At 42.2% G+C, this 20,594-nt stretch overlaps 5 protein-coding genes across 5 annotated transcripts; all 5 read right to left on the bottom strand.

Moving 5' to 3' along the window:
* Positions 1-1,862: 1,862 nt before the first annotated feature.
* Positions 1,863-4,727, bottom strand: LOC108150367. Its single transcript, XM_017278505.2, has 3 exons — positions 4,387-4,727; positions 4,143-4,324; positions 1,863-3,463 (listed from the first exon to the last, which is right to left on the bottom strand). Exons 1-3 carry the CDS (start codon positions 4,478-4,480, stop codon positions 2,288-2,290), a joined length of 1,452 nt encoding a protein of 483 aa, XP_017133994.1. The 5' UTR covers positions 4,481-4,727; the 3' UTR covers positions 1,863-2,287.
* Positions 4,728-5,604: 877 nt separating this feature from the next.
* On the bottom strand, positions 5,605-8,143 carry LOC108150112 (low-affinity glucose transporter HXT4). Its single transcript, XM_017278076.2, has 3 exons — positions 7,895-8,143; positions 6,934-7,109; positions 5,605-6,810 (listed from the first exon to the last, which is right to left on the bottom strand). The coding sequence occupies exons 1-3, from the start codon at positions 8,082-8,084 to the stop codon at positions 5,689-5,691; spliced, it is 1,488 nt and encodes a 495-aa protein (XP_017133565.1). The 5' UTR covers positions 8,085-8,143; the 3' UTR covers positions 5,605-5,688.
* Positions 8,144-8,540: 397 nt separating this feature from the next.
* Positions 8,541-10,560, bottom strand: LOC108150366 (sugar transport protein 6). The gene is given in 4 exon segments (XM_017278504.2): positions 8,541-9,748; positions 9,808-9,980; positions 10,109-10,184; positions 10,187-10,560. Coding segments are annotated over 4 exon segments (1,689 nt in total). The 5' UTR covers positions 10,493-10,560; the 3' UTR covers positions 8,541-8,614.
* Positions 10,561-11,521: 961 nt separating this feature from the next.
* Positions 11,522-13,897, bottom strand: LOC108150356 (solute carrier family 2, facilitated glucose transporter member 7). Its single transcript, XM_017278490.2, has 3 exons — positions 13,578-13,897; positions 12,926-13,098; positions 11,522-12,860 (listed from the first exon to the last, which is right to left on the bottom strand). The coding sequence occupies exons 1-3, from the start codon at positions 13,813-13,815 to the stop codon at positions 11,724-11,726; spliced, it is 1,548 nt and encodes a 515-aa protein (XP_017133979.1). The 5' UTR covers positions 13,816-13,897; the 3' UTR covers positions 11,522-11,723.
* Positions 13,898-14,605: 708 nt separating this feature from the next.
* Positions 14,606-17,781, bottom strand: LOC108150133. Its single transcript, XM_017278100.2, has 4 exons — positions 17,482-17,781; positions 15,061-16,797; positions 14,812-14,933; positions 14,606-14,749 (listed from the first exon to the last, which is right to left on the bottom strand). Exons 1-2 carry the CDS (start codon positions 17,779-17,781, stop codon positions 15,676-15,678), a joined length of 1,422 nt encoding a protein of 473 aa, XP_017133589.2. The 3' UTR covers positions 14,606-14,749; positions 14,812-14,933; positions 15,061-15,675.
* Positions 17,782-20,594: the final 2,813 nt, after the last annotated feature.

Genomic DNA, 20,594 nt, shown 5'->3' with positions numbered 1-20,594 from the left:
TTTAAATGGATTTTCCGCAACTGAAACTCATGCCAATTTTACCAACCCAGCGAGTAATGGAACATTTTAGCACAGAGAAAATATATAAACTAAATCGGAAGTCAGCATGGCACTTTTGATTATTTGCATTAGATGCGGTTTTTTTGATCAAGCAGTAAATAGAAAGAGAGGAATTATCGAGCAAAACACCCATCATAAATTTATATTTTAAAGAGTACCTCCGAGACTTATAAAGTTTTATAAAGTTTTGGCAACAGAACCCATTGGGAATTCTTCCATGAAGCTGCTATCACAAAAAAATAAATTCAAATAAAATCAAATAAATCGGAAGTCGAATGGCACTTACCAATTATATTGTTTGTAAACAAAAGTCAAAGCTATACAATTTTTAAAGAATTTAAAGAAATAACATAATATTCGAAAATGTAAATTTATACAAAATTGTTATTGTCAAAATGTGGGAAATGAATTTATCAACTGTTTAAAATGAATTTATCAACTGTTTCACTGAAAAAGACAAGGAGACATTTAGAGCTCTACATTTTTCTATGTGTATTTTTGCTTGTTATTTCCCCCATACTTTTTTGGTTGCTGTTGCTGCGGCATAAACAAAGCACTTGTGCTGCCAGTAATTAACTCAATTAAAAATTAAATAACATTAAACTGGATTCAATTGGAGCAGAACCTCGAGTTTGGTCGTTTGGTCGTTGACCGCATGCTATTGAATGGCCGACAAGTGTTGGCCAGAATTGCTAATTGCGGCCACATACAATTGAGTAACAACAAAGCAACCGCAGCATCCTGGCCACACACACACACATTCATATGATCAAACAAGGAGCATCTTCACACATATTACGGAAAACAGAATGGCGAATGGCGAAGCAACCACTTCTGGGCAATGGCAGCCCAAAGTGCTTTTGTCTGGCTAAGCGGAATGTGGAACACAAAAATTGCATATCAATAAGTAGTAAAAGTATCTGGTATCTGCAAAAAAGAGCCAAGCGAATTTTCCACATCATTAGATGGCCAGCTGGGGAGCTGGCTCGCTTTTCCCTCTCGTCGTTTTGGTGGCCAATGCATATTCATCACACGCCATATTAATCAACCAGATTTTGCCCTCTTCTCTGGTCTTTTTGCCCGCTCTAAAATCCGCATTAAATTCAGGAACAGTGCCAGGATGCGTGGAAGGGTAAGCGGAGTTGTGGGAGCCTTTATGAATGAGCCGCGGAGCTTTCACTAGCCGGCAAGGGTATCATAGTCGTAAAAAACACTTTGTTTACATAGGCCACAACGTGGTTATTTTTGGACTGTCTTCCAGGAAAAGCTCTGGGAAGCCCATAGTGGTAACAGTTTTGCTCAACATTATGGTAGAAAAGCTTGGCAAAACAGCTTGGGGTCAGTAAAAGCCTTAGCTTGGCATTGAACCATATTTAGGCCATGGTAAAATGTCTTTAAAGCTTATTTGTTAAGGGCTGTAAATGTTTAATACATGACATGTATTATTCTTACAAAAGTTTCGCCATTTTAATCTTACTTTTGTTTTGAAATTTTATAGATGATACATTTCCTAAAATGTAAATTTGCTTTAAATAGATTTATTTAGTTTATATTTAAATATAGTTAGTATGGTTTAATTTTATTTTCATTATATCGAAATGGAATATGATTTTAATAAAAAAAAATATTAATAAATATTAATAAATAGTTTCATTGAAAACTAAAATATTACTGGTAATTTCATCGCACTGGAAATATACTCTTCTCTTAGTTGCAAATGTCTTACCAAAATCATTATACAAATTTTGCAAAAATGCGAAACATACCCAATCATGTTCCCCGAAGTATTCAAACACAAATTGTTGCTTACACATTTAACTATATTTTAAATGCTGGGGAAAGTTTTTACGAAAAATACAGAAATTCGGTATCTTTGCACTCACTGTTGAGTGCAATAAGTATGTTTTAAGCGTGTTACTAAACATATTAAGCACAGTGCATTATTATTAAATAGATTCTTAGATAACTTAAATAATTCACGATTATAGAATCTTTAGCTGGACTTTGTATTCACACATTACGTTCCTGGCATAAAATATAGATAATCACTTATTTTATGAGGTTGCCAGAATGGCAAAATGAAATGGTTAAGGAAAAGTATATGATAGATAATGATATGCACACGAACAATCACTGCCACGAGTGGAATATATAGAAGAGAACGTAAAAATAGATAACAGATAGGTACAGATAGCCGATACTAGGCACTTAGAGATACGGCGACGCCTTAAGGAACTTTCTTGAACTTGAGCAGGCACTCGTAGAGTGTCAGTTGCCTGGTTTCTGGCATAAGCATAAACACCATTAAGCCGACTATAAAGCTAAGGCCACCGATCGTGAAGAAGAACACCGAAACGGTAATGCAGTGCTCGAAGGTGGCCACAAGGAGTCCTAAGTGGAGTAATTGTTCCAGGACCAAAATCCCAGCCAAACACCTGGCCTTGTGGGCTATGCTGAATGCCTCCGCTGTGTAGATTAGGGCGGGCAATGCCACGCCCCCGGCCACAATCACCTCGAAAAGCAGCATTAGAAGAGCAATGGCTAGGAGATTTATATCGTAGAATGTTCTCTTCACGGACTCCAGATGTTCGAAAACGCCACCAACCATTACAATCACAATTCCGGCCAGGAAGAGGGACAAGGAACAGAGTTTCCTCCGACCCTGTCGATCCACAACGAAGGCCCCCAGAACACTGCCCCCGAGTCCGGCGAATGCCAGCCAATACATGCAGTTCATATCGCACTCGAGGCCATGCCAACTGACCACCACGAATGCACGGTTGTAGCTCAGGGACACGGCCAAAGTGGCAAAGCACCGCAGTAGCAGGACCTTCAGGAAGGGCAGGAAGCGTCTGGCCCATGTTTTCCAGCCAGCAATGGCCTCATCCGGCTCCTCCACAAACCGCTCCCAATCTCGGGCACTATGCAATTGCCTGCAGTCCTCCCTTAGACGTACCAACTCCGTGGTAGACTGTCCATGCAGAGCCTTTAGGGTGTCACCCAGCGCCATGTCTCGTTCCTGGTGCAACAGCAGCAGCGGAGATTCCAGACGATGGGCCAGTGCCAGGATCACTGCACCCAGTCCCAGGCCAGCCATCGCTATGCCATGCAGCTGGTCAATGTGCATTTCATAGCCCTGCGAGTCCAGTGGCCTCAAGTTGTGCCACACTCGGGTGTAGAACACCTGCACACAGACTCCCAGCCAAAGGAAGACCTTCTCACAACTGAGCAGCATCCCCCGAATGGACTTGTGGGCCACCTCGGATCCCGTGACCAGAGCCTGAATCTGGGTCAACCCATATGCCGCTCCCACACTCACGCTGCTGTAGCAGGCGGCCAGAAAGTGCTGCGGAAGGACTATATTCAGAATGCCAGCCATGATCATCAGGAAGCCACTGGAGGTCTGTAAGGGAAACGCCAAATTAAACAGAAGATTATTTAATCATAACACACATATATAAAAAATCCGGTTGATTTGTGTAAAAAAAGATAATTAAATGTGTAAGCTTATTGATTTTTTAAACCCTGTTGATTTGTTTAAAAGAATAAATTTACCTGGTAAGATATATAGTTTTTAAATAACTGAGCTTTATATCCACAAATATCATTTGATTTCCTATTTAATATTTTGAATTTAAATAACAATAGTTTTTAATAAGTGCTGACTATTATCAACTTTTTTGTTTTGATTACTTTTAATCGAGTGTAAATCAGAAATACATTATTTTATTTATGTTCATATTTGGAATATAAACTTGAACAATTTTTTGTGAGACAAAAAACCCAAACTATTTTAAGCTACCAATATCTAATAATTACTTTTTTGTGTAGCATATTGTGCACTTGGGATATTCCAACAATCGATCGATCAGCCCTCGCTTACCGCCCAGTGTTTATCGCCACTTAATGGCCAATGCAGGTTGAACGCGATCGCCTTATCAGTTTATTGGATTGATAAGCCCCCTAATGGTTAAGTGCTAATGGCTGCAGAATCAATTATTGGTGGCATGAAAAGGGCTCATCCAGTTTGACTTTTTGCGGGGGAGTACACAGTAGACTAAACTAAAGAATAAACCACTTACATAGGCCACATTTTTGGTGACACGCTGCACAAAGAGGGCGGCCAAAAGGGCGCCCAGTGCAGCTCCAATAAACCAGCTCATCATCAGGTTGTGGGTGTTGTTATTGTTGAGGAACTTGCCGGCGGGGGTATCGAAAATTGACCAGGCCAAACGCATTCCACAGCCCACGAACACAATCGATGCTATGGGACATAAGAACAGGGTTAAATCTATGGATCTTCGACCAGTTTGTTTTGGTCATTACCCGAGGCCATGGACTGAAATTGCTGGCGATACTTCCACATGAGTCGGAGCCAAGACAACTTGGCCTCTTCTTCGATCGTTGGCAACATCGGCATATTTTGACTTCAATCACTTAGACACTGCGTAACGCAATTAGAAGCTTAAGACGACGTTTCCGTTTTCAGTTATTTGTGCAGTTGATTTGTTGATTGTTTTGCTTGGCACCTTTTCACTGGAACCGCTGCCTTGTTTGTCTACTCGAACTTGTCATTATTTTTGCAGTTTGTGTCACAGATATTCAACTACAAATTTCGCACTTGTCGGACGGCCAACTCGTGAACGCGGCGAATCAAGTTAACCGACTGTTCAGACGCCGTTTGATAAACGGTTGGGCATCGAGCGGTTATTGAGCGAGCGCCTCGAAATGGCCAGCACGGCCGATAAGATAAACGCGTGCTGAACACTTTTTGTCAACCCTCTTATCAGCTTGATTGGTGGATATAAATAAATTAATTAAATTTGATTATATATACAGGGTACAAAATCACATATGAACACAAGGCGGGCGAATAGCTTTACGACACAGAGTGGTCACAAAACACCGTAAAGTTTATTGTCGTTACGAGTGAAAGTTGAAGTGCTAGTGATGCGAACAATAGTTCTGATAACGAGCTGGTTCATGGGTAGAAAAGTCATGTTGAAAATAAAAGAAAATTAGGTAAAATAACATTTAACGTATAAACAATCCATACACTATATCTATAGAATATAATCTTATATTCATAATAACTAGCAAAGAAGAAAGATTTTACACAAATCATAAATATATATATTTCTAAAATACAATATTTTATACAATTCCATAGAACTTAAAAGAAAAAATTTTTAATTACATAGTTGCTGTCTTTAAAAAAATTGTTATTTAATTTTTAAATTAATTTTTAATTAAAATTGAACTAGTTTCAATTTTAAAATACTTGCAAGTGAGCTATATAAAGTCCACCAAACATTTATGAGGCACCAATCTAATCAAAGATGTATGGGAACCGACTTAATTGCCGTTTGGAAATAAACCTTTTAACGTACTGGCCGTATCAAACCATATTATACGGCGGTGTTCCCCTAAGTCTAATAACCATTAGCTCTTCATGATGATTGGCACAAAAAAGAGAGTGCAGAAAATACAAGCAAGTCTGTAGAGTCACTTTGCCACCGATAAGACAACAGCAAACACGCAGGGTTTCCCAAATAAATTTCAGATTTATTTTCTAGCTATATCTACGGATCTAGGGGTTGGCTAGTCTTGTTTTCGAGATGCCTACTTTCAGGCTGGGGGTATCACAAATTCCTGGAACTTGAACTGCGCTTGCAGGAGCGTGGTGTCCTTCGTTTCCGGCATATACCATACGCTGAAGAGGAATCCGGCCAGTAGTAGGCCGCCAAGGGCGAAGAAATAGACTGCCACAATGCTGCTGTCATAGCTTAACTCCACTTGGCAAACGGACAGCTGGACGATCATCTCCACTATGTAGGCAATGGCGATGCACTGCCGCTTGAATCGACGGGGAAAGGCCTCCGAGAGAAACGCCGAGCTGGGGGCAAAGGCGATGCCTGCGAACAGTTGGAAGATGATCAGCAGCCACAGGGCCATGCGGTAGTCCGAGAATCCCAGCAGCCCACTGCCAGCAAATCTGCTGGCCAGGCCAAAGGACAGGCCACCGGCAATAACGAGTCCAAGGAGCAGGGGGATCTTCCTGCCCAGCGAGTCCAGGGCAAAGGCGCTCGAGAAGGTGCCCGTGAGTCGCAGGATTCCGAACAGCACCAGGGGTCCCGAACTGTCGCCGTACACAGCCACACTCGTCCAGGCCAAGGTGTAGACCACCACCATGCTTAAGCTGGTCGCATACAAAGTCCTCAGTACGGAGAGTCGAATGAGGGCGGGCATGGCCTTCCGCCAGCCGATGGAACTGTGGTGTTCCAGGTAGGTGCGATGGTCCCTCACCTGATCGTAGGTCTCGGACGTCACAGCCTTGGGTCTTTGCAGCCGGCTCAGCGCCTCGATGGCGCCCGGTTCATCGCCTTGCTCCAGCAGATCCACCGGAGATTCAACCGAGAGCATGAAGGCCAGCAGCAGGGCTATGGTGCCCAAAACTGCACTCACCACTCCCGTGAACTGCTCCACCGTGAAGTCGTCCTGCATGTCCCAGCTCGCACTGCAAACAATCTGCACAAAGATTCCAATCGTGGTGGCCCACTGCTCCGTGGCCGACGTGATGGTGCCCCTCTTGTAGAAAACCGAGATTTCGCCGGCCATGGCCAAGGTGGGTGCAATGGCCAGGCCATTGGCGAAACCATTCAAATATCTGCCCGCCAGCAGGGCATCGAGATCCATTCTGTTCACCGCCATCACTATTCCGCCAGTGAGAGTGAGGAAAGAACAGAATTCCTGAAGATATAAAATATAGTTATTTGTTTAAATTAATCAATGGATCGCTTTATAAAAATTAATATTAAATTTGGCCATTTAACAGGATCTTTCTCAGTGTTATTATTCAACTTTTATTCTCACCATCAGTACTTTATAAGGGAACACCCTACTGAAGAGTCCACCAAACAGGGCTCCAAAAATGGCAGCTATAAACCAGCAAATCCTCACATGTTTAGTGGCTTGCAGTTCGGCAAACAAACTGTCGAAACCAATGCTCCAAGCAATGTGAATTCCACCAGTCAAAAATATCAGAGCAGCTGCAAGAGAAATATATTATATTATATACATTTGCCAAATTTTAATTGCAGTACGTACACATTCGTCGCTATCAGTTAAATAAAAATAAAATGGTTTCAAAAGCCTTCTTAAAAGATAAGATTTTCGTTGACAATTTGAATGACATTTTAAACTGCTGCATTATTTTTAGTTTGTTTTAGAGAAAATATAATGATATTATAATATTAATGTTATATTATTTGAGGAATTCATTTATATTAACAGTTAAGTGGGATATCTTTATAATTCTACTTATTTTTAAGAACACTTTTTCATACATATTTTTTTATAAAGTATTCCAGTTTCCGGACTTTGAAATCTGAGAATGGCATTGATTTTGGCTCACATTATAGTACCAAACTTCTTGCGAAAATGCAGAATCTAATGAGCTGATTAAAGTTACAATTCCACTGATGTTTATTAGCGGATGTCCGCTCAATAATATCAAATTCTAACTAATTAATATTTCTGACACACAGAGTGATTCATTATTGAGTGGGTGTTCCACATATCCAAAATGATATGACGCGTTTCACCTCCTTCAAAGAGAGATAATGAACAAAATGATTTATTGCTGCCAAAAAAAAACTATTTATCAATATAGTAGGTCACTTTACTTAATGTAATAAGAACTAACGTCAGACCATTTGAGGAGTATTCAGATTAAAAATAGGTTAACGATTTTTTAATTAGAAAGTACAATGTATTTGTTTGATTTGGCTAGTCTCTGGGTAATTTTTTTCTTGTAATTTTCCAGCGCTCTTACCAGCTAGCACTGCATTTGCTTGCGGCTGGTTTCGCAGATCCCTGTTGCAGCACGGACTTGTCTGCGAGTTCCGAAGGATCAGCTCCCGCTGGTGATCCGTGTTGCCGTGGATGTGGATGTGCTGCTCCGAGCCACTGTGAATGGGTACGGCGTGGAAGCCATCGTCTGGAGAAGGTCGATCGGTGGGCATGGGACCTTTTGTGGTCGAGCTGTCGGAGGAAACTACGCGTCCACGTTTTTCGGCTCTTGTAGGTGAGCATGTTGAACAGGTCGCAGTGGGTTATCTATCGGCAGGGAAATAATCTTATCGGCTGGTATTGATTGATAAGTGGGTGCTTAGAACTTTCGGGTTTCGCTATCTCTTAGAGTCCGATTTTCCCTATCACGACTTGTTTGCATATGTCTGAGAGTAGAGCATGTGTTCGGCTGGATTTGTTTGTGCACCCTGGCAGGTAAAACTGCGTTGGCCAACCTTCACCCTTAAACACTTACCACTACTCTCACTATCTTTATGTTTTTGTTAGATGCTCTTTCAATAATTTACCAGTTCCCTTTGTCCAACACCTTTATGACGATCGTTTTGTTGACAGTCGATAAATGTTATCAACAGCCGAAATACGATTGGGAATAACAACGCCTGGAGTGCTTGTGTAGCAGCAAAAAAATATTTATTTATTATCTCTAGTGACTCATGGGTAAATTAAGAAAAGGATATTCAGACTAGAAACCCAAGTTGATAAATCTACTGAACTTGTCCTGCGCTTCTCTCAAATTCGTCCTTCTGGTCTCTGGCAGGCAGAGAAAGCCAAAGAAAACGCCGAACAGGTAAATTCCTCCCATCGCAAAGAAGTATGTGGCACCGACAGGACCACTCCAGGTGACCAGGGTCAGCACTATGAAGACGAGCATCTCGGCGATGAAGGTGAAGGCGATGAAGGGCTGCTTTACTCCCAGAGGATATGCCTCCGAAAGGTACGGCGATGTGGCTGTGAAGGCGATTCCCGCAAAGAGTTCGAAGACCAGCAACATTATGGAGTTGCCCGTATTATAGTACAAGTTGTACTGCCCTCCAATCACAAAGGCCATCACACTGCAAACAATCAGGCCGAGGAGAGTGAGCTTCTTGCGACCGACTGACTCCATGCAGAAGGTGGCTATGAAGTTGCCCATCCAGCGACAGACGCCGAACCCAATGAGCCAGCCCAAATAGCCATTGACATACTGAATGGCGACAGTGTACACAAGGGTATAGTAGACCAGCCTGCAGATGCTCATGGCGTTCAGGCCCCTGAGGAAGGCCAGTCTCACGAAGGTGGGAATGGCCTGTCCGATGGTCCGGCACATGGAAAGATCCTTGTTCTGGGCCAAGTACTTCTTGTGCTCGGCCAGTTGCTCAAATGTCTCGTTGGTCAGAGTGTAGGGCCTCTGCAGTCGCCGCAGGGCATCGATGGCCCCCTGCTCATCGTTATTCTTGGCCAGCATTATCACCGGCGATTCGATGCACAGCAGTGAGCCAATTATCAAGGCCATCAGACCGTAGATAGAGCTCAGCAGCCCCTTCATGTTCTCAGCCGTAAAGGCGTAGATCGATGGGCGGGGGGTCGAAGCATTCCAGGATGTGGTGTAGATGATCTGCAGGAAGATGCCCAGGCCGAAGCTCATCTGCTCAATGCTGGCCGCCGTCAAACCCCGCATATAGGACACGGAAACCTCGCCAGTCAGGGCCAAGAATGGAGCAAATATCAGTCCATTGGCTATGCCATCCATATAGGAACCCACTAAAGCGATACTGCCATTGCTCCTCGCGCTGGCTGTCACTATACCACCGATCATCACCATAAGTGAACTGAAAATCTGTGAAAAGGTGATCGATTTAGTGCCTTAGTTAATTGATTGGTATATTTTTTACTTACCAGCACATGCTTTTTGGCCACCTCGTTGGTTAGAAAACAGCTCAGTACCGCTCCAATGATGCCACCAATAAACCAGGCTATAAAATTGTGATTGCTTGTGCTATAGAAGAGCCATCCATGAAAGCCCATGCTCCACGCAATGTTCATTCCTCCAGAGACAAAGATGAGACTTGCTGCAAAAGGCAAGTCATTTTAGTGATCATTATAGCTAATATAAGTATAATAATATAAGTAAGTATTAGTTGGCTTTGACTGCAGATTGACTTTAACATATTTCCCCGCACTTTGATCTGTGACTCACCTGCGCCAACTGCGTTTGATTGTGGTTTGTTCTTCTGGTTGCGACTGTACCAGCCACTGTTCACCACCACCGAGGTGGTTTGCTGGGGGGATGTGGCGGTGGGTGTGGTGGCGGTGCTCCGTAGTTTGGTGGTGCACCGTAGTACTGTGGTGGAGGTGTCGGATAGGCCGAAAATCCAGCCTGTGGTTGAGCTGGATTCCAGGAATACCCAGGCTGCGGATATCCTGGCTGTGGATATCCTGGCTGCGGATATCCTGGCTGCGGATATCCTGGCTGTGGATATCCTGTCTGCAGATATCCTGGCTGTGGATATCCTGTCTGCGGCGGTGCAGTTGCAAAGCCAGTGGCGGCTGGGTACGCTTCTGGTTGTGCTTCGTTCTTCATTTCGTTCGATTTTTCTTTTTTTAGGGAGCAACCGTCCCTACGAATGGGTAATTCGGTACTGAATGAATGACGGAAAGACCGTGCGTTTTATTTTAACCATTTGGCATGGGACTGAAATGATTATTGAGTGGGGCCAAGGCTTATCAACACGTTATTGATAAGGTGCAAATGGCGAGCGATAATAGCAAAGTATCTAATCGAAACACTTTTGCGAACTGTAAAAACCCCCAAAAGGGGCCTCCCACGGATTATAACACTTTTATGCCGCAATAAATCGGATTACTTTGGATAATCTATGCTTTTAAGTATCTTGGAATTATTTCAATTTATAAATTGATCAAAAATGTTTTTATTTAATCAGTTAAATATAGTTTTTTATGATCTTAAGGACAAATCTAAAAACAAATGTTTTCATATTTCCAAAAACAATTTTAACACTATTTAAGACCACCACATTATATTTTTGTTTCTTTCTATTCCTATTTCTTAATGAACAAAATCGGCTTACAAAGTTTGGTATAAAATTGTTTATTGCTTATTTAATGATTATGTTTTGGAAAAAAACTAAAACCGAAATGTGTAATTGGCTGTGTGGTGCGATCATAGTTTAAAAATGTATGTTTAACATGAAAAAAATAATATAGTGGATAATTTTCTTTGACATTTTTTAACGGGAATTTCATTATTAGCTGATAGGAATCTAAAATAAAAGCAATGTAGTTCCTAAGGGCCTTCCCATCAAGAAATTTTTATATTATTTCATGGAGCTATGAAACGGTAGTATTCAGATAGTGCCTTTATTTATGACTGCAATAATTCTTTATTACTTAACTGGAAAAAATGGAAAGCAATTTTGGGATAGTATAGCAAATTAATTCTTAAAATAGAATTATTCGCAGAACACAATAAAAAAGTCACTTAAGGTGGGTGGTACATATCAAAATTTACTGTATGTCTAGGGCCCTAAAAAGTTTGAAAACCAAATTCGGCATAACTATGAACAATATTTTCGTGAATAACTACAATATATGACTGGACGTATATATTTTATTTCATATAGATCACCCTTCCTTAATACAAAAGTGTTTTCCCGTTGGGGCTTCCCCCACAACAAGTATTGGCCATTAAAAAAGAATTCGTTTTGTGATGAAATTTAAGACTCTATTGAGCACTGTAAATGTGTTAAGTTTCATATGTACAATTTATATGTTAAAAATGGAGGAGCCTTCGATTAATTGAAACGCAGGTTGACGAAACTGCTGAACCGCTGCTGGGCGCCTCGCAAGGTCAGCATTTTAGTTTCGGGCAGTGTAATGATGCCCAGCAAGAAGCCAGTCAGGTACATGCCGCCCATGACATAGAAGTAGTTGTATCCCTGCGATACGTTGAAGTCGCACACGTTGATGATGAGGAAGACGAACATCTCGGTGACGAAGGTGAAGGCGATGAAGTGCTGCTTGACGCCCAGGGGATAGGCCTCCGAGAGATAGGCTGAGGTGGCCGTGGAGGCCATTCCCGCGAAGAACTGGAACACCATCAGCAGGATGGTCACATTGCTCAGCAGGGTGTACAAATCGTACTGTGAGCCCACGGCAAAGGACATTCCACAGCAGAGGAGCAGGCCAAATACAGTGGGATTCTTGCGGCCAAGGGACTCCATAAAGCAGGAGGGGATGAAAGTGCCCAGCCAGCGGCAGAGGGCGAATCCTATGTACCAACCCTGAGCACTTGCGAGCCCATACGACGCGTAGATGGACAGGGCCAAGGCGATGATCACATGGCTAGACAGGCTCATCGCATTCAGGACTCGGAGATAGGCGAGCCGGATGAAGGTGGGCAGGGCCTGGGAAATGGACTGACCCAACGACATGTCCTTGTTGTGGGCCAAGTAGCGCTTGTGCTCCGCCAGCTGATCGTACGTTTCCTCGCTCAGCACGGAGGGTTTCTGCAGTCGACGCAGTGCGTCAATGGCGCCCTGCTCGTCGTTATTGACCAGCATCAGCACCGGCGACTCAATGGTCATGAACCAGCCCAAAATCAGAGCCATAAATCCGTATATGGCGCTCAGCACTCCCTTCATATTCTCGGCGGTGAAATCCTTGTACGATGTGTACCTGGGATAGGTCCAGGAGCTGACATACACGATCTGCAGCAGGATGCCGACGCCGAAGCACAGCTGCTCCAAGCTGGCGCTGACCATGCCCCGCATATAGGGCACAGCGATCTCTCCAGCCAGGGCCACAAAAGGAGCAAAAATCAGACCGTTGGCCAGGCCATCCAAATAGCAAGCGGCAACGGTGGCAGGTCCATTATTGTGGCTGCAGGCGATTATCAATCCACCCACGGCGACCAGGACGGATGCAAACAGCTGGGGGCAGGCAAATGCCAGTGTCACTCAAGGTATTCATTTAACTGGGGGTGTTCTTAGCTTACCAGGACGAACTTCTTGGCCACCTTGTTGGCCAGAACGCAGCTTATCAGCGCTCCAATAATGGCCGCAATGAACCAGGCTATGTAGTTGTGCTTGGTGGAATCGTAGGCGATGGGTCCTCGGAAGCCAACTGCCCACGCTATGTTCATACCTCCCGAGATGAAGATTATACCAGCTGAAAGTGGGGAAAATAGGGTTTGATTTAGTACCTCAATTAACAAGGGAACGGGAATAAAAAAATGTGTATTTAGAAAACAAACTTTCCTAAAATTTGAAGACGAACTGTTGTTTTAGTGGGTTTTGTTTTTAATTTTAACTGCTCTGTTTACGTTCATTTATGAACATCGAAATAAAAAGGCACCTACTTCTTTATACTTGTATACGTTCATATAAAGCACTAAGCAAAAGAATGCAGTTTCTTTTAAAAATTTGAAACAAAAATCAAAAAACGTGTTCTAAATAAAAATCGTCTGAGTAAGACTCCACTTTATGTAGAATCTATTTCCAATATATTACGTCACTGTTGATAATCTACTTTGTTTCCAAGAACAGTCAACACTCTGTGCAGACCAGATAAGATTATCGTCATGGCCAAGCCTTCGGGTGGTGAAGTTTATGGATTTATGAATTTTTGGATTCCGAAATTGAACTAACCTGAGCCCACGGCATTCGATTGGGGCTTGTTCTTTTGGTTGCGCTTAAAGCATCCTTCGCGTGGGCGATCCACCCTGGTGGGATGGTTCAGATTCGGCTCAGGTGGTGGTGGCGGAGGACCTCCGTAGGTGTCTGCTGGTGTATAATCCGGCTGAGGATATCCTGGCTTGGGATATCCTGACTGTGGTGGTGCCGAAACAAAGCCCATCGGCGGTGGTGCAAACTTGTCGTTCTGCATGGTCGATCGCGATTTATTTCTCTCCACACGGAGGCAACCTGCTCCGTTTGAGGTCGATTCGAAACTGGCCAAAACGTCGGATGGCCAGTGATTTTTATGTATAACGAGATCGGGTCTGGCACAACTGATATTTGGGAGCGTTGCCAACGTTGATTAGTGCAAATGGTGGGAAACGCTCGATAACGATTGCGTCCTTATCGCAATGTTTGTTAACAATATTTACAGTATGTGGTATATAGAAGCCTCTTCAGATGATGACTTTTTAGATTTGGATGTGTCAGGTGTAGGAAACTCAACGAAATAAGTATGTCGGAATATGGTTTTTCCCCGACTTTTGCTGTTGGTATGACTGTTCATACCACCAAAGTCCACAAAAAAATCTGAATCATCCATTTGAGGAAATTGCCATATAAACGATTATAATGGCAATTTTTAGTAGGTCTTTTGATAATCAACGCGTACACAACTCCCAAGCTGAAGTCTTCTTAATTATGGTAAATAAAGAAAATATCATAGTCGTCTTTTAATATGCATAATTTTAAGGAGCTTTGCGAAGCTCAATATCAAAACTGAATCATAAAATGGCAGATAATCGAATTCCATTTAATTCTTGGAATTATGTGAATGGTAAGTATTTTATTAGTATAGCCCTTATCATTCACATAAGTAATAATCATTATTGATTAATTATTGAAAAGATTTTACTAAAGTACGATTCATTTGAGCACTTTTTTAAATCGCCCTCAAAATTCTTTAAGTTATCAAGAACTCTCTCAGAGAAAAGCATAGGTAAATTTCTAGATTTTATTTGCTGAACAATTTATTTATTTTTGTTGTATTTTCGGTTACGTCCTCTGTTTAAATTAGCACGACCGGTGTTTTTAAAGCACGCCATTAACAAGTTTCCAATCGCCACCAGAATGGAACAAAGTTGCTGGAAATAGAAATTTATGGATTTAGGTAAGGATAATTACATTGTGCTGATAATTTGATTACCAGGATTTGCTTCTTAGCTTTCTTGTTTCTGATGAAGAAGTCAAAAACAGTTCCAATAATTCCGACAAGTAACAAGGCTACATAATTCCATTTGCTGTTGGAGTTTTCGAGGCCCCTAGAAACTGTTAAAATCGAGATGCCTTGTCAGAGTGATTTCCCAAGCTGTTTATGAAATGTACCAGGAATTTTCCTCGTTTCGACCAGGCTAGATAAGATTAGCTCTGCATTATTTTGCCGAAAATTACCCACCTGAATCCCATGCGTTGGGCTTTAGTTTGTGTCCCTTCTTGGAACTGTCGCTGTCATTCCAGTTTGGCTTGTTGTGGTTCATTCGACTCATATTATCTTCATTGGGCTAGCCTTCGCTGACGGTGGTCAATATTTAACTAACTTAACTAGCTGCTGTTTAAATAGCTTGCGCCACCGTTGCTGATATTGTTTATAGCAACCATTAGGTTTGTTTATGGCCAATTTTTTTCACTATCTATGAATCACATTAGAAGGAGAGTAACAGACATTTGCTACCGATTATTTATTTAGCTAAAGAAGTGTATTTTACGTATTTCGAATGTATCCGATGACTTTAATATAGTTATTCTTAAATTTTAAATGTATTTATATATAAAATAAAGTAAAATATATCCCTGGGTATTTTCCAGCCTCGACTAAGAATTACATTGGCTTTGCCTTATCTTTTGCGATCGATACGGTTGTCAATCCTTACAATAAGGGGATTACCCCTTATCTGTCACGAATTTATCACCAATTGGAAATTGCAAAGTATTCACTCAATAATCTTCACGCAATATTTACTCAATAAACTTGTTGTCCTAAACATATTTTGATTACCCCCCTCCTATAAACTTAAAAATCTTTGTTGAACCACTTGGAAAACTTAAGCTGTGCCTCTGCCAAAGTTACAAGTTTAGTCTCCGGCAGACAAAAGATTCCCAGAAGGAAAAAAACCATAGAAAGTGAGCCGAGTACATGAAAATACGCCGTAATTCCAGCTATTGAAGGTGGAAAGCTGCACAGAAGCAGTCGTGTTACTAACTCTAGTATGTAAACCACAGCCACCAAGTGTGGTTTTATTCCCAGGGGAAATGCTTCTGTGAGGTAAACAGCCGAGGCACACTGTCCCAATCCCGCGAAGAACTGCAAACTGAAGAGCATCACTAGTGCGGTGATCATGTGAGGCGTTCTGCCAAACAAATTGGCAAACGCAATGGCAAACGCACCGGTGGAAAAGGTGCCGAAGAGAGTGGGTTTCTTGCGACCAGTGGTGTCCATCGGCAGCACCACAAAAAAGCAGCCGCACCACCGCAGCACTCCGAAAACCACATAGGGCCAGGCAGGAAAGCAGCTCACCAACTGGCTGGCCGTTTCGTACAGGGCACAGCAGATGATGTAGTTCAGGCACAGGACTCCCAACAATCGAAGGACCAGGAGCTTAAGCAGCGATGGCAGTCCCTTCTGCAGACTCAACCACACACACATCTCCCGATTCTCAGCCACATACAGTTTGTGTTCGTCCAGTCTCAGGAGTGTTTCACTAGTCACCATATAGGGTCGTTGCAGGTGTCTCAGAGCAGACACCGCCCTTTGTTCGTTGGACCGCATCAGCAGGTGCACCGGTGACTCCACACAAAGAGTTAGGGCTAGTGCCAAGGCTATCACTCCGTAGATTATCGAGAGAACCCCATGCACCTGGTCCGCCACAATGATCACGTCCCAGTCCGCCTGCCAAACGGCCGTGTAGATCAGCTGCATCAGGATGCCAGTGTTCGAGCTGAGTTGCTCCACAGTGGATGCCAGAAGACCTCGGATCTCGCTCACCGCAATCTCACCCACTGTACTCAGGGCAGGCACGAAAACCAGCCCATTGGCCAAGCCATCCAGATATCGGGCGGCTATAATGGCTTCAGGACTCTCCGGACAAGCCAGGAATAATATTCCGGATGTGATCACCAAGCACGAGCCAAAGATCTGCCAAAGAATCAAGGTTATAACACTATATTGAACTTTGTAGAATTTTTCGTTTATACATTACATTTACTATGATCACGGGTGTACAAATCTAAATTGACAAAATCCTTCCGATTCAGAAAATGACACTCCAAATTTTGAGTATTAAACCATTTTATATACTTTTATCAACTATTTTATTTTTTATCTCCCAAGTTATCACTTTGATATAACTTTAGCTGCGGTTTCAAAACACTTAAAGATTTGTTCAAAAAACGTTACTTCTTCAACTATTTGCATTAAACTCCAAGGTTAATGGTCAACTGACCTTTAAATAACCATATATTCTTTTTAATTTTCCCTTATACAGGGGTGGTTAAAAGTATTTACACAATTTATGAGCAGAGTTTTATTTAATTAGTAAAAATTCTTTTGAATGAAAATTCTTTTTTGAAATTTTGAGTAATTGAAGTTACATGTACTGAGATTTAAAAATATTTATACAATTTGAAATGGTTTTTATAACTTTATGTACCTATTTAGATATTTTACATTGTTTATTTTACGAACTCTGCCCTATAATAATTTCTTTAATTAAGAGTCAAAATACTTTGTAATTTGTATGTACAGTATTTTATACACTATTTTGATTGGTTTATTACACTATATCAACTTTTAAGCACTGACTATTTTCTAACTACTCACGTAGATGGGTTGCTGTGGCAGTCGGTGGGTGTAAAAAGCGGCAAAAAGGGCTCCCAATATGGCAGTTGCGTACCAGGCGATTTGCATGTGCACGGTGAGCAGGAGCTGATCCCGATGGGCGGAGTGAACTGCGAAGCCTGCTCCCCAGGCCAAGCTCATTCCGCCCGAGATGAGGACGAAGGATGCCGATCCCAGGGCAGTCCATTGCGAGTGATTCTTGTGGCCCAGACGGAGGAAGGTGGCCTTTTGGGGAATAACAAGAGAATTCTGAGGCGGCGGCTCACGCTTCTTGGCCGACATTTGCGATCCGTTTACGAGGCGGTCGCACTATCCACTCCTATTTATAAGGGGTAGTGAATGGGATCGTTTATCAGCTTGTCTCGCTGCATATCCATAACCATAACCGCGACCATAAAATCATCGACAGTAGCACTCATCAATCGAAACAGCGGAAATCAATATGCTCACTCCCTGCAGCGAAGTGAGGAGTTTTAATTAACCGAATTTCGGGTGAAATAAATCATATTCGGGGGGTTGTTATCGATAGCTAATCAAAGTTTTGCGTAGTGATAAATAATTGGGTCTCAGCTAACTTAACTGCGATATGGTTATGCCATCTCGTAGAATAGTGTTATGGTGACGAATTTAATTGGATGTTATAAGAAGAAAGGAGGTTTGGTTTTATTATGTTTAATAAAAAATATGTAATTAGTTGCTTTTGCCGACTGCTTCATCACAAATTGATATGGAAATAATAACTATTGATTTAAGGTATGTAATTAAATGGCATACTTTTATTGGTTTTAATTTAATTTACACAAGTCATAGAATATTAGTGGGCTTACAAATAACAATCAAAGGCTATTAATGTTTATAGCCAATAAACCAACCAAATAAAAATGCTTATTTGTTAATTGATATCCGGCTTAACTCCATTAACGCCTTTGTTTGGTTTTTTTGAATTTAATTAAAGGACATTCAAGTTTGAATTTAGAATAAAAGCTTTCAAAACAATTTAACAATAAATTTAAGAAATTAATAGTTGACATTTTCAGATATTTAGAGCATTCTCATCTGTAGTTCATCTTAAATTTAAATTTTGAACCATCCCAATCTTTAGTTCCCATTTCAGATTACATCTGATGCGGACATTTGCATCAATTTTCGGGAACAGTTTGTGGCTGTGCGAAAATTTCTGCCGACTGGCAAGAAATTGGGGGAAAACCCAGACCACTTTCGGCCCGTCTGCCACTGCATTGCGGCAGGCATATTAACTCCGGCTGGTAGATTAAACACGGCCACGAGCATTGGCAATATCATTGCATTTGCCGCCTGGTTTATGGGCTGCATTACTGTTTGCGACTGGAGCACCGGACTCCTGCGTATGCCCAAAAATGCCGGCAACAAACACTCAGACAAACACACACACACACATCTACATAGGAAAAGTGGAAAATGGCGTAGAAACTTTTATCGCAGGTGCTTTTCCCGGCATTTCCCTGCGATTTCAGCGATTTCCTGGCCAAGAAGTCAGAGGATAGTTTCCAAACAGAACTTGCCACCAAGTTGGCGATAGTGTTTGACTATGTGCGCACAACCAAAGGCCTTGCGACACCTTTTGCCCGGCGTTAAATAAATTTAATTTTATCGCTACATAAATACAGGCTCAGGGAAAAGAAAACGGATTGGAGTCTTGGGAGTTTTTGTTGGAGTTGTCTCGGCCCAATCCAAGTTGCCAAGTTGACACTTACGGCCGGCTACAGTCCATAAATCCCCAGAGCAGCCTTTAAAGTATTATATTTCCTAACCCACCCACATATTAATTAGAGCACGCCACTACCGATCATTTGAATGGCGCAACTCTTTTATGGCCACTCGGGCGCAAATATAAATAAATGTTATATTGATCTGTTGCCATTTTATGACCCAACACAAAATGGGCAATTTTCCATTTTTTTTTCGACGCTTCTTCAAAGATTTACGAGCTTTGGGCGGAAAAAAGAGCAAATGCCAAAAGAGGAAATGGAAACGAAAATTGTATAACATAAACTTGGCTAGAAACAAAAGCCAAGTGGGTTCGCCTTGTGCACAACATTTTCTCTCAACAAAATAAAGAGAAAAGGAGCTCTGTGCTTGTGTATGTGTGTGAGTGTGTGGCAAGGAAATTTGCGGCGGCTGATGCTCGTCATATTGCGCATACGCCGCGTGTGCATACGTAATTTAAAATGCATATTATGACAGCCTTGTGATGCGATGACTGCAGAGGCTACACACATGAGCCGGCCCCAAGACAAAGCCCTTTCAATTAGGCTAAAGTTAAGGACGAGAAAAACTGCAGCCAAGGACAAGGCCCCACCTGTTTGCCTAAGGGTTTTCACTCAACTTTAAGCCAAAACTTTTCGGTCAACACTGCTGTGGAAACTTTGACTTTGGCCCATCGATGTTCGTGTCCACTGAATGGCACACACCGAACTGCCATAAACAATAAATCCCAAGTTAATGTACCGAAATAATAGAGTTTTTCTTGCTGCATGTTCACCGAACTTGTAGTTTATTCCGTTATGTTTGCTTACTGCTTCTGGATTTACTGACGGCCTCTCGGAAATTATGTTTATGCAAATTTCAATAAAATGTCAAGGAAGTCGGGCCAGGGCACAAATTAATTTATCAGTGCGTGCGGGGATGAGTCACAAATCCTGATTAACTTCTGGGCCAAATAAAGAAGACAACAAATGTGCACTTTAGCCGGAGCCAGAAAGACAAAACAATTGCTGTGGCGCACACACGCTCTTATATTAATATATGGTGTATGGTGTATGGTGTATGCTGTATGGTGTATGGTGTATATCCCAGCGAGTCCTTGTGTCGGTTAATGCAAGCCAATAAATTTCGGCGACATTTGTACCTTTTGTTGTGGGGTGGCAGGCGGCAGGATGCGGAGAGGGGGGCGTGGCATACTGCCATTGTTAACACGAGACGGAGGCGTCACAAATTCCCAGCTTTTTTTTCGCTTTGTCCTTTCCTTGCGAAACGTCGGCCGTCACGAGCCAAAGATGCCTGAAAAATGGCTACAATTCATTCGCCACAGCAGCCGGAGCTGGGAGAGTTCGGAA

Source organism: Drosophila elegans, unplaced genomic scaffold (assembly GCF_018152505.1).
Source record: "Drosophila elegans isolate 14027-0461.03 unplaced genomic scaffold, ASM1815250v1 contig_208, whole genome shotgun sequence".
NCBI lineage: Eukaryota > Metazoa > Arthropoda > Insecta > Diptera > Drosophilidae > Drosophila > Drosophila elegans.
The sequence above is the reverse complement of the archived record's forward strand: the minus strand, read 5'-3'. Positions and strand labels throughout refer to the sequence as shown.

Coding starts and splice junctions, on each gene's coding strand:
- LOC108150367 (XM_017278505.2), bottom strand. CDS start 4,480: ATGCCGATGTTGCCAACGATCGAAGAAGAGGCCAAGTTGTCTTGGCTC. Junction 4,325..4,386: donor ATTTCAGTCCATGGCCTCGG/GTAATGACCAAA, acceptor TATGTCCCATAG/CATCGATTGTGTTCGTGGGC. Junction 3,464..4,142: donor TCACCAAAAATGTGGCCTAT/GTAAGTGGTTTA, acceptor TTTCCCTTACAG/ACCTCCAGTGGCTTCCTGAT.
- LOC108150112 (XM_017278076.2), bottom strand. CDS start 8,084: ATGCCCACCGATCGACCTTCTCCAGACGATGGCTTCCACGCCGTACCC. Junction 7,110..7,894: donor AGCAAATGCAGTGCTAGCTG/GTAAGAGCGCTG, acceptor TTTCTCTTGCAG/CTGCTCTGATATTTTTGACT. Junction 6,811..6,933: donor TCCCTTATAAAGTACTGATG/GTGAGAATAAAA, acceptor TTATATCTTCAG/GAATTCTGTTCTTTCCTCAC.
- LOC108150356 (XM_017278490.2), bottom strand. CDS start 13,815: ATGCAGAACGACAAGTTTGCACCACCGCCGATGGGCTTTGTTTCGGCA. Junction 13,099..13,577: donor ATCGAATGCCGTGGGCTCAG/GTTAGTTCAATT, acceptor CCCCACTTTCAG/CTGGTATAATCTTCATCTCG. Junction 12,861..12,925: donor TGGCCAAGAAGTTCGTCCTG/GTAAGCTAAGAA, acceptor GCCTGCCCCCAG/CTGTTTGCATCCGTCCTGGT.
- LOC108150133 (XM_017278100.2), bottom strand. CDS start 17,781: ATGTCGGCCAAGAAGCGTGAGCCGCCGCCTCAGAATTCTCTTGTTATT. Junction 16,798..17,481: donor TGCCACAGCAACCCATCTAC/GTGAGTAGTTAG, acceptor ATTCTTTGGCAG/ATCTTTGGCTCGTGCTTGGT.